This window comes from Vigna unguiculata, chromosome 11, assembly GCF_037176805.1.
Source record: "Vigna unguiculata cultivar grain cowpea cultivar isolate G323 ecotype 2 chromosome 11, ASM3717680v1, whole genome shotgun sequence".
NCBI lineage: Eukaryota > Viridiplantae > Streptophyta > Magnoliopsida > Fabales > Fabaceae > Vigna > Vigna unguiculata.
The window spans coordinates 47,138,787-47,157,012 of NC_140802.1; the positions used below are offsets into that span (position 1 = coordinate 47,138,787).

General features: G+C 33.6%; 1 protein-coding gene across 2 annotated transcripts; it reads right to left on the minus strand.

Annotated features, from left to right (window-relative positions):
• Nucleotides 1-135: 135 nt before the first annotated feature.
• Nucleotides 136-17,940, minus strand: LOC114169839 (structural maintenance of chromosomes protein 6B-like). 2 transcript variants are annotated; one of them, XM_028055162.2, is made up of 28 exons: nt 17,623-17,940; nt 17,410-17,515; nt 16,426-16,559; nt 14,983-15,038; nt 14,261-14,347; nt 13,868-14,188; nt 12,220-12,339; nt 11,334-11,468; nt 10,451-10,527; nt 10,288-10,363; nt 8,646-8,720; nt 8,374-8,478; nt 7,565-7,734; nt 7,365-7,467; nt 7,058-7,170; nt 6,067-6,271; nt 5,478-5,609; nt 4,496-4,610; nt 4,296-4,381; nt 4,108-4,203; nt 3,121-3,257; nt 2,909-3,011; nt 2,493-2,572; nt 2,316-2,394; nt 2,039-2,096; nt 1,031-1,128; nt 648-742; nt 136-453 (listed from the first exon to the last, which is right to left on the minus strand). In XM_028055162.2, the coding sequence occupies exons 1-28, from the start codon at nt 17,795-17,797 to the stop codon at nt 396-398; spliced, it is 3,195 nt and encodes a 1,064-aa protein (XP_027910963.1). In that variant the 5' UTR covers nt 17,798-17,940; the 3' UTR covers nt 136-395. The 2 variants fall into 2 exon arrangements, with proteins under 2 accessions (XP_027910963.1, XP_027910965.1); XM_028055164.2 differs by lacking the exons at nt 16,426-16,559; nt 17,410-17,515; nt 17,623-17,940 and adding an exon at nt 14,644-14,749 and having other exon boundaries at nt 14,983-15,035.
• Between the last annotated feature and the right edge of the window lie 286 nt (nt 17,941-18,226).

The window sequence follows — 18,226 nt, forward strand, 5'->3', positions numbered from 1 at the left end:
TTACATTCCAACATAAAATATCAGACATAATTTTATTGTAGTTTCATAAATTAATTGAAGGAGCACACTTGTCTCGAACTTCATTCTTGTGTTTACTTGCTTTCATGAATTCTAAACAGTTGAAGAGATTCAACATTTGAAAGGCAAATTTAGAAGTTAATTATCCACCAATCAAAGCGAGGCACTTACCTGGAATACACTTTTAAGGAAGAATTCAGACCTAATCTTATCTATCTATTTACATCACATAAATAAAATATTTAATTGAAAATCTATAGATCTTGGTTAAACTTGCCACTCAAACACCATAAAAAAAATTAAAAGCAGATAATTATCAGATATTGGACATGATTAAACACAAAAAATACACCATAAATAAAGCAAATTAGAAACGATCAAGAACGAGGAGCAGCCATCTGCATCTTTTTTATCCTGTCCCCTGTCCTCACCATGCTGCACATTTAGACAATAATAATATGGTCAATTTTACACAAATTAAAAATATTTTACGAATTTATTTTCTTTTCATATATTTTCTTTGGTTATACTTGTGAGTTCATAAAACCTGTATTTATACATTAGTATAGTGCAGTTCTTGCAAGGTGATTGTTGAAATAATAATCTAGGTCCATGGTTGAAACAAATACCTAGTATCATGTGGAGTGATGAATATCCACTGTGATCCATGTGCCTCCGCAAAATCAACAAGAGTGTCCAAGCTGATTTTTCGGCTTACTGCATCCTGAAGATTAAATACAAATTCCACCTTAGGAAACTTAAACAGATTTCTAAGTTTTATAGTAAACAAAGTATAAAGCATATTTATCAATCAGGTGATGTAGCTAACCTCAAACACTATAGCAGTATAGTGCATAGCTTATACAATTAAATAATAAATATAAATAACTGCTCGTATATTTAAAAAAATACTCAAAAATCTTTTTGTTCCTCCATATCAATAGCACTATTATTTAAACTATATGAAGGTAAAAAGTAATTATCCTAGATTAGTAGCAACAAACAATTATACCATGAAGACATCAAATTCATCCATTGCTCTAAAAGGGGCCTCTGTCATTTCATGAAGCGCCAACGCAAAGCACAATGTTGAAAAAGAACGTTCCCCGCCTAATTATCAAAAAATATATAAATAAATATACACATACAACATTTAAGTAAAATAAAATGATATGTTTAATAAATTTCCCAACAGTTATATCAAAAATCAAGAGAGGAATGGATGACAAATACATGTACAAGAACAAACCAATGCATATGTAAACAGATAACTTTCTTAATTAAAGAAAAAATGCTATTGCATCAACCAGGTTAGCAACCCAACCTGTACCAATAATGTAAACAGATAATTTATTTACATTACATTGATTAAAATAAGACAAAAGTAGTGAATATAAGTGGGAAATTCTCTCACCTGAAGCTAATTTTATAAGATTGAGTAAGACTCAAACTCTTAAGAAAAGTTTGTCCACTGGGTATTTATACAAACACTAAACCCAATAGCGTTGGCTACGAGAGGATGTATATGGAAAAAGTTCAAGCCCAAGCTTGACAAGAGATAAAGCTAAAGAAGAGCCCGCAAGTGAAAGACAACCCTCACTTTTGTAGAGTTAAGTTCAGCCCAAAACCAAATGCAAAGACTATAATTTCCCCTTGCATAAAAGATATAATTATGGAATATATTAGAAGATATTAGGGTAACAAGTTTTACTAGTAGTGAGTTTGGGCCTGAACAAGTAGTATTAGTGATGAATCAAATCCATATAAACACATGAATTCGGTAATAGTGTTTTGATAGAAACATCTTAATATCTAATTTGTTGTTACCCTTCTCTTTCTTTTCCCTTTTCCTGGGCTAAAACCCTAAAGTTTCAACATCAATACATAGCTGTTTCCGTCGTTCATCTGCTTTGAAATTAGACAACAAAAAATGAACCAATATATTTTATCCTCAATATTAAGTATCTATATATATTTCATCATATGATGGCAGCATATTCACCACTATCCTATACCAAACCTGAAAGCCCCCTAGTATCTCGAACAGCTTCGTTTGATGCATCTTGTGGCATTTGTACCTACAAATAACAAATAAAAGAAATAAACTAAAATAAACAAAGGAAACAGTTGATGTCACACGCACTGAAGTCCAAGAAATACATTTCACCAGGTACAAGCTAAAGGTTGAACTTCACAGAAAAATTAATAAGTATAAAAGTATTGCTTATTTGAAAAGAGTGGAGGGGCAGTAAAGTATACTGCACTGAAACATATATCACAAACAAAAGTAATTTTACCTCAATCATTAAGGTTTTCTGTTCATAATTAACTTTGATAAGTCCACTAATTCCCTTCTTCCTCAAATGGCCATTAAATCTGAGGATGATATAAAAAGTCAAGGTTAAAAGGGTAAAAACAAATCTGTGATAGTGAATCACCGTAACAACAAAGATAATATATGGTGAAAGGCATACTTCCAAGAAAGTTGGTGCTTCAGATATGTTGCATTTCTGTGAAACTTTCTGGTTCGTAACTCCAAGGCTCTCTGGCAAGCCTGCAACAATAAACAAAAGTTTACTCCCTAAAAAGCATTGAACAAGAAGTAAGAGAATTCTAATCTCACAGTGGCTCTATTCATAAATTTGGGTTGTGTCCTATCATGTAGACAATGCCAGGTGGCCAGGCCCATCCTTACTTGTGCTGAAAATTAATTTATTTAGGTGGCCAGGCCCATCCCTTTTTGTGCTGAAACTTAATTTGTTTAGTAGAAGAAAGGGATATCCATCAAAAAGATCAACTAATCCCAAAGATAAATCTTTTGGGTGAATGCAAACAGGTGGCTTTATATCTAACAATATCGAAAGAATAAATAAAACCAAAAAATACATACATCCAATTTCTGTCGAAGGGTTTTGTAAACTTGCTGCCTTTTCATAATCTTACGCTCTTTTTTCTTATAAAGCATCCTAAGATCGTCGATTGATTCAGAGTACCTATATAGGGAAACCAAAATGAAAGAAAATCATAATACAGACACATACAAACAGTAGTCCACTCGAGCATAGCAACCTGACAACATAAATTAATATTATAATGTGAAACCTTTGACTCTCACGCATAAGTGTCTGATTAAGTCTTCCTAATTGAGCACTGATTTGCTCTGGGGTATTCCCATCACAACCTCCCAATGAATCAAGTTCATTCTCGGGGCATATTATGGAAGCCTTTTCAACACTTTCCTGCAGTTTGAACAAAGGTTGGTATCAGCAAGACATAGATACTAATATATATTTTATGATTTACAAATTACATTACTGAGTTATCCCATAACACATGAGTAAATCCCAAAACACATATGCTTGATTACAGCATCAGATTATGGCATAAGAATAAGAATACAGCTTGCATTACAGCCTGAGGAGTAAAACAATATTTATATTAATTGGGATTTGTTGTCACTTTGGTATTTCTAGCTAATGTGGACAATTTTTTAATAATTTCATACGTTAGGATTACATGGCTGTCAATCTGGGTTAGCTAGGCGGCTGCAGTTTTCATGACACATGCAATCTCAAGAATACACACAGACTAGTGGATCTTCAGGTTTTCTGAAGTCCAAATATTTCCTATAAGATGTGCTATCAAAATAACAAGAAAAAAAATTAAGCAGAACGAAATCCTGCATAGCCATTAGTCAATTTCTACTTCAAATTTATTGAGTGGAAAAACTGTAAGTAATTGATTTCTTCTTATTAAACACTTGAAATAAATAGGAAAGAAATTCTTATTGAGATTCTTAATGCAAATTGCACTAGAGGTTACATTATATAGGACTCCGCCACCCTAGAAAAAAATTATTGACATACATACAATAATTAATAATAACTCATTGCATCCCTACAATATCTGAACATCAATAATTGTTTCTCCTCGTATCTCAAGAAAAACATTTTAGTTTTAACATGCTAAAAACTTGTGGTCCAGTTCATTGACCACATACTTGCTTTCGCATCTAGTAGAAAAAGTGGTAAGCATAAAATGATAGTTCGGTTTAAAATATTTAGATCACTAATCTTAACCAAAATGCACCTTGCGCTTTTTTGTAAGCTCCTGATAGTGGTCCTCTGCCTCCGCAATATCACTTAGGACCTTGTTTTTCATAACACCCTCATAATGATCCTTTGCCTGTAAAATAATTTTGAGAAAAAAAGCCGACACAATTTAAAAAATTAACAGATAGAAGATATTTTCAGGTATTCACTAAAACAAAAATAAACCTTTCTTGCTGAACCCATTTCTTTTTCAATTTCTACAAGTTCACTCTCAGCTTTCTCCAGGGCAGCGATTTCAACATTCGCTGATTCTACATTTTATGGCACCCAATAGAATATGCATCAAAAAACATTTCTACAATTCAATAAACAGATCTGCAGATGATCTCACTGACATAAAACAAATAACTCGTATTATATCATACCACACAGTTTGTCAAACTTTACTTTAAGACCATCTGCTTTTCCTGCAGCTTCAAGCCCCTTTTGCTCAAGGCCCTCTAGCAAAACTTGTTCTTCTTCTATCTTTTTCTGGATCTCCTAGTGTTTAATAAGAATAAAACACCATTTAAACTGAGAAACAAAAATCACATTTGCAATAAGTATTAGGGACCAGTAGCAGGTTTTAAAAGTTTTGGGCCCGAGGTTGAGGAAAACCTGGGGGAAGCAAGATGCATGCTTCAGACAACTCTAGAATTCCAATCTATCATAACAAATTGTTTGGTTTTGTGTCTCTCCATATTTACCAAATTGATAACTTGACTTCATGACTATTTCTACCCCTTTAATACTATATACTTCCTATGTCACAAATGTTAGCACACGTACAGAAAATATAGAAGAAAAAGCAGATGGAGAGATAACAAGTGTTTACCACATATATAACATCATATTTAAATTTTATATTAAACATTACAAGAAGTTAGTAAACAGCCGACTGACTACCTATTTAACATAACCACTAACTAAACTAATTCAATTATTTATAAAACTTCCCCTTAATTCAGATTCGCAATAGACTGCAACCTATCATGTCTCTAATCAACTTGAATCAGTCAGGTTGGCTTTGTTAAAATTTACAACACAGCTCATTTTTTCAACATTTGATGGATACAATTATTAGTCTCTTTCTAATATAAAAAAATGATTATTTGCTTATATTACCAAATGAATTGACTTCTGTTCTTATTGTTACCTACTGTTAGCAGAGGTGTAAGACAAAGGACACAACCTCCTGAAAGTTGCACCCCTTGTCCTCCTCCACCCTACCAAAAATAAGTTTGAAAAGGAAGAAAAAAAAACAGTAGTTTTCACTGCATGTTTGTGCCTTCACAAAATTATTAACACTACAGCTCAGAACAAGTAGAATGTTTAGTTGAAGAATGAAATGGATGATAGAGAACAAACTGAAATTTCTTCCACGAGCTCATCAACAGAGGACAAAGGTGTTGCACTATTTTCAGCAGTGTGCAAATGCATTTCTTCCTCCAAAGCTAGCTTCTTAGAAGTGAAACTTTTACCTGCATTTACACATTGTCTCTACGAAGAAAGAAAACAAAAAAAAAAAACAAAACAAAGGTATAAGATGAAGCACACATCAGTACATGTGTTAAAAGGCAATAATGAAAGTCAATGATTCTTTTCTTCAAAAGAATAAAACATAGTAATGCAATTTAGTACTTTTTTAAATATTATTTACATATTAGAGGACTTAGAATTTTAGATAAGGAAGATTTTAAGGTTCTTCTCCCAAGATATGTTCTTTTTGAGGCCATGTAGCAGTCATGGCTGTAGATTTATTTTAGATAAGGAAGATTTAAAAGTTCTCCTGCAAAGATTAGTTCTTCGGGATTTATTTAAGCATGAAGCAGACTTTTATCTCATGGTGATAAATTAAAGTCATCCATTCTTTCCTTCAAACAATATGATATTGCAAAAGAAATATAGAAGGTTTTTGAAAACAAATATTATCTAACAGTACGATACAAAAGTTTACCTTAATAGAACTCATATATTTGTCAAGTTCCTCAAGCTTGACTTCTGCCACTCTTTTATTTTTCTTACAGTCACTGGCAATCCTTTGTTCATCAGATGCTTCAGCACGAAGTTTCTCAATCTCATCTTCAAAAGAACCACAAAGACGACCAGTTCTTTGCCTCTTATTTGGAGGAAGAACATTCTGCACTTGACCTCGAGAAAACCTAAAAAGAACTTAGATTAGGAAACACAGTTCCAACTTGTGGGCCATGGCTTGAAGATACATGCATACACAAGAAATTTCCATCAGTCTGAAGCTTTGATCCATACTGCTACATACTAAAACTTCTGTACTGAATTGACAACTGGGGTTGGAACTTGGATGCATGCTGATACATTTGGTTGAAAGAAAAAGGAACATATCTTCACAAATAAGTACTGTATTTCAACACGTTAGTAGTGCCTAAGAGCATGGCTGCAACAGGGACCGAATCCCAAAACACTTTTCTCACTGACGTTCTTAGACAATATCAAGGAACACTGGCTGATCACTTTACAAGAAAGACAGCAGCCACATAATATTCAAGATAAATAATCTTGTCTTTTTCATATAAAGGAGTAGAGGGTAAAAAGATTGGAAAAGGAACCCCAAACACTCGAGAGGACCATGGCGGATGCAAGAACTCTCCAGCTAAAGACTCTAGAGTTCATATTGGGAAACAACCAAGTTCCACATTGAAAAGAAATAGTGACAAAAACAGTATATAAGTGAGGATAACGCTCACCACAAGCTACTTTTTGTAGAGTTAAGTTAGGTCTAAACCACTATGTAAAATGATAGAGCCTATCCTGGATTCACCAAAAGGGTCACTCACCATGTCATGCATATACCGAGCCATTTCACTCAAATGTGTTGTATAAATATGAAGTGCTAGTAAATAACAGTATCTATTTACACAATTTGTGCATGCAGGACACATGAATTGCAATGTCAATTAATAGTGACTTACATTCTACATCCATTTGCAGCGTAGACCTCCTTCAAATTTCGGATCCTTTGCTCAAAGGCAACCACTTTCCCAACTTCATAATCCTTGACTAGCACTTGCCTCTCAACACTTCCCTAGAGAAGCAATAAACATATTAGAAATTCTTGCACTTAACATATTATAGAAAAAACGATAACTTCAGATAGAAGAATGGGAAACAACAAAATAAGGAAAATATGAACCAAATGAGTTGTCATTTCCAAAATAAGCAATAAAAAAATCATTGAGATAGGACATTATTTTCAGGAAGCAAATACTAGTCAATTACCAGATCCACTAAGACATTAATCACAGTGTGATTATCGCATTGTAAGACAGAAAGAATAGATGGATGTTCTGTTTCAGGAAGCATATGGTGTGGTATCTTCAACCTATACACCAGAAAGTAAAAGAACATGACTACAACATAAAATATGAAACATAATCGAAGACAGGGCCAGGCAAACGGATATGGAGCTAACAATTTACCTTGGGATTGAAAAATCATAAATAATAATTTGAAGGTGACCATAATTTGCTTCCTTCGCACATTGTTTCAAAAGACGACAATCCGCATGATCAGTCACTATAAAAGCATTGAGCAATCTCCCAATAGCATATTCAAGGGCAAGTGCCCATTTATTACCATGAAGAAGCTTCTGTTAAACCATAAAAACAATATAAAATAATAATTTGAATAAGTAATTATCTTGCAACACCCATTATCAACATTAATCAACACTGCTAAACCATAAAAAGCAATGTCGAGTAACACAATCTAGTATGCCAATTAAGTGAGCAACCAACCACTATTTAATTATTTGATAAAGCTAGGAAATAAACTTGAAAATGGCATTACATCAATGAGAAAACTCGGGATAGAAAACATTAAGCATGGAGTCACGCCTTTGTAATGTTTAACTAACAGCCAGAGAACAGAGAATATATAAGAATTTAGAAGGAAATAAAATAGATTTACAGAGCAGGAGTCCCCTGAGTCCTAAATGTAGAAAAACAAAGGAAAAGAGAAAAATACCAAACTGGATACCAATAAACCCCATAGGAAAAACTAGGTGCGTGAACCCAAAATGAAGCAAATAAATCATCTTATCCCAAATATGAGAAGCCAGAGAAAAATTATATAGCTATATATTACATCAGTGTACTCATTATTCCACTGAGAAGAAGGCAACAGCTAAGCAAAGAAAGACGCTTCATTTCATTTGAACCAAAACACTCTGCATAAGCCGGGAAAGTAATAGGCAATACATGACAAAAGGGATTACAAATTATATTACCAGATGGGCACCAATTGGACCAATTGGAGGCATTTTAAACCTTTGGTGGTATCTCTCAATTATTTGTAACAAATTGATTACTTTGGCTCCTCCAAAAACAGTAAGCTGCTTCCAAAAAGATTGGCATAGTCACAGTTCATAGCAACATTAAAGCAATGAATTTTATGAAAAATTCTTGTCTATTAGATTTGATGGAAATGAACAAAATAGATAAAAGCGAAAACTAAAAGCAACATTTTATGCTTGATAAACAAGTGCAATATTTGTTATACCTTATTGCTTTGATGTTGTTGAAGATCACGGATTCGGCCCATGATAGCATGGTGATTTCTTTCATGATCACGAATCTGTGAAAAGCAAATGAATTATACTAATATAGTTAATGTTGAAATAAACAAATTTCAAAGAACAGAAGAGCTTCAAAAAGATATTATAAAAAGAAAAAAAAAAACTCTGCATCAGGTGCGTTTTAACATCATTTAATTAGTAATAGAAAAAAAATTGAATCAGCCAAAAAAAATAAAAAATTGAAGGTGGGACACATTTCAGCTACCACAAGTAGCGACAGTGTTGCTTATGTGGGAGAGGTGAATTTCTTCAACTACACACAATATGTCGCTAATGCATATCCTAAAGTATATGTCTTAGCTATTGCTCGAATTATACAGATGGACTTTATTGCCAGTCCAAAAAACTCTAGAAATCTCTGAAACATTTTAAATTATTTTCTGCAGGTTTGGAGTCAAAACAGAGCTTCTTAAAGTTAGAAACAAGTACAGACTTCTCCGATCAGACCATCATTTAAATTCCTATATAATGACAAATTTGGAAACATAAAAATGAAAGAAAAGGATAAGAGAAGAGGCAGAGAGGGAGAGATGAGAGTATCAAACAGAGAAGAATCTCTGAATCTATTAAAATTCAACAATTGTTCCAAGTATGGGGATATTAGAATTAAATGGCTGAGCTATACAACTTAACTGCTCCTGACTCAACCGCTTAGTATAATTAAGTCTTTATTTCCATACTTGTTTAAAAAAGGGTCAGTTGAATCTTTTTCATTGTGATTTTTATCAATTTTTAAAACACCAAAGTGAAATATTTCCTCCTTGTAACAAGACCTTGCTCATTCTGATGTTAGGGGCATGTTATTGACTCTCTTATCTGTGACTGGTTTGTGACATTCGTTGTTCATTGTACTCATGCAACATGGGTATTTATTGCATAAAGTAAATCTGAAGTTTGTCAAATACTTATTCTGGTAAAGTATCTCAATAGTATAGCTATCTAGGAAATCAGATGGTAAAATTAGCCACTTAAAAAGCATAAATCAGAACACAAGGAAGGGTGTTTCTATATAAGTGTTGAAATTTAGAGTAGGAGAGATAGAAAAGAATATCTGAAAGAATTTACAAATGAATCAGCTTTCTTATTCAAGAAAATCAGTACATATGTCATGCATGACATCCATCCATGTATATAGACTCTTGATAGACTTAGTGGGGACTAATCTCCTAAGTGCATTTACTAATTTCCAATAATTAGAATTCCAGAGAAACCCTCCAACTGAGTAGCACTCTGACAAAGTAGCAGCTTTCAGACAAATTCATAATTAGATTCATTGCATCCTTAGTTTATCTTATTTTAAGGAAACAATAACCTCTTTATCAGCTTCCTAAGAACTATTTAAAAAGGTATATCCCCTCTCCTGTCCAAAAAAAAGGCCATTAAGAGGCACAAATTACAGAAAGTTATTATTACAAAAAAAGATTAAAAAAAATAAAAACATGCGAAAATTCTAAAAACTTAATTGAAATTAGAAAATCAAAATCCATAAAAGAAAATGTGTTTAAGAGAAACCAAAGAGAGAATAAGAATTACAATACAATTTAAAAGCATTGTTAAACAGTACACCTTATCAGCTATATTTTGGATTTCATCATTTTGCCTACGTATGCTCTCCATTAAAGAAGCATCTTCTTCTTTCAATCTGAAATGACAAAGGATACTTAAGATCTAGAACTTCAAATCCCAAGTAAAACACAAACATGAGAAACCATACAAGTAAAATCACAACCTCTTCAGCTCTAACTCAGCTGCATGAACCTCATCTTTAAGCACCTTCAGTTTCTCCTCCACGTTAGAATCTTCAGCCTACATTATTATGAAAAATAATAGGAACTGGAGCTTATTTCTAAGAAAAATGGCATTTTTATCAAATGTGAGCCAAATTGATGAAGATAAAAAGCTAAAACCAGGGTACCACCAAAAGGAAATGTGATAAAAATTACAGAAAATGGTACCGAAAAGAAGCAAGTGAAACAAAAACAACTAATAAATAGGTAGTTCAAGTTGAATATGACATGGCTCAATAATCAATAAATATATATATATATATAAGCCATAACAAAGTACCAACCAAAAAACACCATAGTTTTTCCCCCAATCCAACCCCTCCGGCTACAAAGAAGATAGCGCAAGGAGCAAGGAGCCACAATTAAGGCAGGCTAAGGGTGAGCAAGACTAAAGCAACTTTCCAGCACACTCTTTCACACGTAGGGCTATGGCACAAGAACGTGGCAATGTTGGTGACCAAACAATAAGCATACAATAGACTCTAATATCATCTTATAATTTGGGCTTGGAGCCTATACTCAACCCCCAAAACTGGCTTACATTTCAATGAAGGCATTCCAAAATGTCAGCAATTAAAGCAGGTCAGAAGTGACAACTGACCACAACATCGACAACTTTGAACAATATTCAAATTTAAACAAAAAGAAGTCAAGAAGAATTCAAGGAACCAATGAACAATGCGAAGTGTTTCACTGAAAAAAAAAAAGAAACGAGCTGAAACTTTAACAAATTTAAATTGAAAAACTAATACAAAACACCCCAAAGAAAACAAAGTTAAGCATTAACATAGATATAGAGTATCCATAGCAAGGGACTTGAATAACCTGAGTATTTTTTACATGCTGCTCGTGAATATCCTGTACTTGTTGTTTGAGCATTTTAAGTTGTCGTACCATCTTCTGTATGTTGCTAGTTTTGCTTTTGCAGTCTCGCTCAAGTTGAAATGCCTCTTTTTTTGCCTTTATGGAGGAAGATGCATTTGCAATAGACAGAATATGAAGTATGAGTAATAAATTCAAAAGCAAGATAATTATTGAAATATAAAATAATCATCTGCAGGTTTCTTTGCCTTCAAGAGAATGAATATGAAGAAAGATTAATAAAAATATAAAGCATGAAAATGATTGATGCATAAAATAGTCATACTATTAGGATGGAATCCAAGAGAAAATCTATCGAAGGAAAGGGGTCTGCAGGTTTATCACAGGAAAAGCAAAGGGGCAAAGTTGTAACATGTTAGTTGGTTCTGTTATTTTTCTGCTATTCATTTTAGTATAATTCGTATAGGTAGATCCTTTTGTGTAAAGGGTAGGAGGGGGAGCTCCTTGGGGGTATACTCGTATACCTTTGTTTTAGGGTGATTCTAGTCTTTCTTTCAGCAATAAAGAAGCATATTCAGTATTTATTTTCCTTGTTTAAGTGTTAATATTTCCTGGCAGGAAGAAACTGATATCACTACATTAGAAAAAAACAAAAACTAATACATTGAAAAAGGGAAAGTCTTCCAGATCACCTAGTTCAAGTAAAATGACAAGCATATAGCTGAATAAGGAGTATTGCAGTATGAAACTTTCAGATCACCTAATTCAAGTAAAATGGCAAGCATATAGCTGAATAAGGATTAATGCAGTATGAAACTTTCATCCACATATTGTTCAAAGCATTTGACAAAAGAGGAATCAGGAGAAAGACCACCCACTTCTAACATACCATGGACACAGATTGGTTTAAGTTTTCCTTCATTTGCTTAACTTGTGATGTCTTCTCCAACATTCTTGCAATCTCATCTCTCTTCTCAGAGCATCTTTCCTTCAACTTATCAACCAAATGCTGCAAAAGAAATTAGAGTCCAACTTACACAATTAGAGATGAAATATACACAGAAAAAGAAACATAGAAGATGGCAACAGAAGTCAATAATCATTAATTATACCATATTCGGAGTGCAAGCCTTAGCAAATAACATTTTAACTCAAAATATATGATAAATTATATAATATATGAAAACTCACTTTATGTTAATATGCCCATTTGAGTTTGCATTACATTTTCATTTTATTATACTATCCTTTATATTTCATCTATTAGTTCGTTTGTCAAGTATTCAGTTAGATGCTAACTTAGGAATGAGTCATATTGCTCCAACTTGATTCCAAGAACTCTCTGTCATGGAAACAGCAAGTAGAAAAAATTGGTCACAAGCTTCGTTGCATTTTAGCCAATCCTACCTTACCACCTCAGCATCTTATTGAGAGTACAATGATGTTAACCCAATGTATTTTTGATTGTGACATTAGATAAACCTACTATAAATTCATGACATGTTTTGTTTTGGAAATGCTTCATTTACAACATGGATGCAAACAAGAATAATAAAAACAGGAAAACGGATCAACAATGGCAAATAAGCAATGTATTACTTTTGGTGTAGAAGAAATATGCACAGGAATGAACGTGCCCACTGTCCAGAGCTAAATTATTTTAGGGAATAGAAATTTCTCTGACCCTAACTAAAAATAACCCGCTCCTCGTACCCACTCTCCCTAAACGATCTCCATACAACAAAATTCTTCTTAACCCTTTCTCTCTCTGCCACCTAATCATTCTTTCCCTGCAACTTATTTTATTCCAGGTAGACTATCCATACCATGGGTTCATGCTCGCTGGTCTGCAGTCAGACCAATTACCATATCCCCATTAAAGGTCCTAACAAACACATGAATCAATGAAAATCCAAACCAAGCAAAATTATCTTACTGTGACTAATCCCATACTTAGCAAGACCAAAATAGATGTTAAATTTTGTCCCATGTGAAATGCATTAAATAATTTTGTATTGTGTACCCATCCAGATTTTAAATTATATGGAACTAGCAATTCTGGAAAAAAAAAATGAGAATTATAAACAAACAGCTGATTAAATTCCTAATCCTATCTTTTATTTTCTACTGGAACCAATCTTTGCTTGATGTTAATATTACTAAAGAATAACAAAAATATATCATATAAGTGGGTGCAAGTCTCAAGTTGAAAATCAGTTTTGTAAGGTTAAGTAAAACTTAAAATTCACTTTCTAAAATGATATCAAAGTTTACATAGTAAGATTTGTTCGTTCTACGAGTCACCCGCTATTGGACCTCTCATAAATACATCTTCCCACACTCAAAATATCTAGCCCTTGGTATCAGTGGATATGTGGAAGATTCCATATCAACTATGAATAAGGTTAAATTATAGTATATATTTGAGTGAAAACCTAACTTGCAAGTCAGTTTTGTGAGGTCAAACTACAAAGAAAAGTTCATATTGTATTCACAAAATGAAAACTACTGAGTGCTAAGCACATAGGCTAACATACCAGTTGTTGATCAATCTTAGCTTGGCAGGTAGGTATCCGGTTCTTCAACTTTTCAATCTTTATATTTTGTTCCTCTAGTTGCTTGTCCACATCATAAACCCATGACCATGCAAGTTTCTTTTTTAACTGCTGAACCTGTATGGATATTTGTTCAACATGCTCCATGTTTCTAATTTTAACTTGCAGCTCATTAAGCTCATTCTCTATGGGCCTTATTGCAGCCTCTAACTCTTTAATTACTTCATATGCGACAGTAATTTCCTTGAAAATGCTCTCAAGAAGATCATTGACTTGCTGAAGAAGTGTGGCCTTGTAAAAGAACTGATTAATCAAGTGTCAGTGTTGTTTTTAGTACGGTTTATTAAAACAATAATACCAATACTAAGAGCTAACCTTAAATTTATCTTTGTTATTCCCAGAATGCAAAAACTCCCTGCTTTTGTCTTGAGTCATAATTACACACGGATTCTCCACATCAATCTGCAAATGAAGAGATTCAAGAAAAATTGCAAGAAAAAAATCACTGAAAAAGGAAATAAAGGCATTGCTGAAGATTTGATGCATGTTCAGGTGAATATTCTGAAGTACTGAAATTATTGGTTCAAAATAAGACAGTCTCCTGTTACTTTTGATTCAAAGTAATTCCAGACTTTTAAATGGAACTCCAAACATGTTATTATTGGTTATTTAGGCAAACAACATGATAGGAAATTTAACTTTTAACCCTACTTATGCGAAAAAGTATTTTGCCCAATGAATTCAATCAAAACTCTTACCCTGGGAATTTTAAGCCTAGCCAATTTAAAAAATTAGCTTGTGAGTTGAAATTTGCATCTCACTTGTATACTCGACTTTATCCATGCCATTAGTGACATATGAACTCTAACAAAAACAATTAAATAAAATAGATTACTAATCATGACCTACTCAAATACATTAGTTATTCTCAGAAATCCCCCTTCATAAGATAACATGAAAATCAAGCATGTCAATACTAATAATTTTTTAAAATTCATCTTGCAACAATTCAGCAAAGCATAAGAACAGGTTCAAAAGATGCCAAATTACTACAAGGTAGAACATTAAAGTGAAGTGCTCCAGTAGAGATAGCCTACATTAAAATGTTCAACGATCTCTTGAAGCTCTGCCTTTCGACTAACAACTTTCCTTCCTGTCAACAAACCCAGATATACAACATAATGGTGAATAAAGAATCATTAACAATCATTTAAAAAAAAAGTTCTTATCCAAGGGGTTGATTAATTACTTTAACATTATTATCTACCAGAAAATTAACCCCCTTTAAGTCACCGTTAATTATCATTAGACATTGAATAATAATTAATAAGAACATTGATTTATTTATCTCATATCTGACCAAATATAGCCTTCACAGTAAGCTTGGTGAGTCAATTCATAAGCTCGCCACATGAAGAACATCTTGAGGCAGTTTGCTGGATCCTGTGGTGTTCAAAAAGTCCTCCCAGGCCGGGACTATTTTTGAAGAAAATTAGGCAACAAATATTGACAGGGCTGGATCCACTACTGACTGAAAATTAAAATTTTGGCTACAGTATATTTGTTTGGGGAAATCTGGTCGCTTAAAGATGCAAAAAACAAAACATTGTGGCTAGAAGTAGTTCAAATCATGAATATAAGGCAATGGCCGAAAAATGTTGGGTAATTTTATTATTCAAAAATCTAGTTACAACTTAGTATGACTATCCCATGACGTCCTACTGAGATAACAAGGCTTCAATTAGCATTTTCCTAAACCCAATTCAACACGATCTGACAAAGCAAATCGAAATTGACAAATATTGTATAAGAGGGCGGATGCAGGCCTAATTTGTATGTCATTCTTTTCCACTCCGTAGCAAGTGACAATGATTCTTACACAAGGATTCTCCAGACCTAATTCTAAATTCTTTATAAGCAAGTGGGGCATCTTGGACATCCATGAATCAACATGAGGGGAATGACCATTTTATGTGTCGTTATGTTAAATTTAAGTTCAATTAAGGATTCTGGAATCTGTAGGTAGTTAAGATCAAAATAAGATCATTCAGATCCGAAGTATTTCATTCTCCTTTATTCTAAAGATTTAGATAGTTAAGATCATGACAAGACTATTCAAATATGATTTTATATTATTGTCATTTATTTTTCCGTCTTATCCTTATATTTCTTCTGTAATCAGATGGTTAGGATCTCTCCTAGTCATCTCTTTCAATATAAAGCAGGTGTAATTCTAATCAATCAAGAAGAAGAAATATCACTTTAGTATCCTAAAATGATACCAATAAATCAGGAAACTAAGCAAACAAAGACGGTTTACTGGCCATTATCATGAGAAAAAATCTCCTAAAAACAAGGAATTTCTGCTTCTATTAAATCAGGAAAACTTACAAACATGGGCACGGTATCTCAAAAATAAATTATAACAGCACAACTTATAACAGCCCTACATCTCATGAAAATTAATCTGTTGCAAACTAAAACATAATAGCAGTAATAGGCTTAGTACTGAAAAAAACAAGAAACACAGGGAAGCACACCTTGGTGATCTTTTAATGTAGTAGAACTTGCGGATTCAGATATCCGGCGTTCAACATTGATAACATGACCATATATTTCAGGCTTGAAAGCATCCTCTCCTTCATTTTGAATTTCAACTTGGATGACAGCATTACTACAAAGAGAGAATAGAATAACAAAGAATTGTGTGAAAACATTAAATTGAGTATGTCCACTAGCAATTCTATCAGCAGTATGAATATAAAAAGAGAAAACAAGGTATGCTAATTCACGCATAATATAACTATAAATCACTTCACAAATTTTATTATTTAAAAATTACAAATAAACTATAAAGACAGAAATGTTAATTATAACTAAACTCAAACCACACTTTAGAAGTTAGTCCCATCAATTATCATCTAGTTTGGATGCAAGGGTCTCAGTTCTTCAGAGTCCTTCTTATAAGAGACCGAGGTACTGAATTTAGAATCACGAACCTTTCATTTTTTTAATGTATTTGGTCAAATGACAGGCTGAAAGTATTCATTTTTTCACTCAAATTCTCTAAAAGTTTGACTTGGTATCAAGACCTTAGGCATGATCCACAGTGACCACCAAAGGCTCGGCTCTGAAATCTAATTATCAATCCTTAACCAGCTGCTTCAATGGTCTTCTCACATCTAATCTCCAAGAAAAATAAAAAAAAATTCCTCCGACAAATATTTTAAACTCTTTGTAAATACCTAAGAGTTCTTTTTCAAAATTAATATAACTACTGGAAAGTCATCTCAAATGCCGTCCCCACCCCCTCCCTAATTTGCTCATGCCACTGCAGAACTTCTCTAGTATTGTGCAACAACATGAGCATTGTTGTACTGTGCGCACACACACACACATGATGTTGAATCTCTTTTATGTTCATGAGAAAGTTCTCAACAAAACAACTTAAGTTCAACACATTTCAGCCTTTTTCCCAGTATGCTTATCAGTTCACCAAAAAAAAAAAAAAATAGCACGCTTACCTGGCACCAGTTTTAATGAAATCCTTCAAAGTGGTTGCCCTTTGAGTTCCTTTGGCCCGACAGCCAAATGCAACACACAGTGCAGTTAGGATTGCACTCTTACCACCTGCAAAATCCCAAACCAAACAAACACTAAGTATTTTTCCTTATACATGACACAAAATTCCCATAAACTAAATACTGAATTCAATAACAAGAAAACAGAACACGGACTTCCGTTTTGGCCCGTGATGAAATTGACATGGCTTCCGAACTCAGTCTCGTGTTTGGTGTGGCACATGAAGTTCTCGAGACGAAGCCGCTTGATGATGCCTGCTGTGGGGTGCTGTAGAGTTGGAGAAACCCTAGAACTGGATTCTCCCATGCTCTCTCCTCTTCCTCGTTTCATTCTTGCTATGCTATGCTATGCCAAGGATTGCTAATGCTGTGACTCAACTCAATTTCATTGAATTCAACTCAACTGAAGTGGAAGCAAGTGGAGTGGGAGCGAAGAAAACTCAACCATTGGTATCAGTGCAACAGAAGCAAGAGAAAATAATGGAAGCAAAAGTCTTAATGGCGGGAAGGAAAAAACGGAGTTGGGCTGGGCTGGGCTTTCGCTCTACAACTTCTTATCAGCTACCTGCATCCCTAGAATTACTAGCTGCAATCCCATAATAGTAAAAGACTGAGATACCCTCCATCATATCACTGTCATCGCCGTTGTAGATGAAGAGGAAAAGGAGGACGACACTGCACATGAAGAGAAGAAAATAAGCTTTTTCCGTATTTTTATATTCCGATTATTTTTTTCAAAATATATTTCATGTAGAGTGTT

Coding starts and splice junctions, on each gene's coding strand:
- LOC114169839 (XM_028055162.2), bottom strand. CDS start 17,797: ATGAAACGAGGAAGAGGAGAGAGCATGGGAGAATCCAGTTCTAGGGTT. Junction 8,479..8,645: donor AACAACATCAAAGCAATAAG/GTATAACAAATA, acceptor TTTTGGAAGCAG/CTTACTGTTTTTGGAGGAGC. Junction 2,395..2,492: donor AAGCACCAACTTTCTTGGAA/GTATGCCTTTCA, acceptor TATCATCCTCAG/ATTTAATGGCCATTTGAGGA.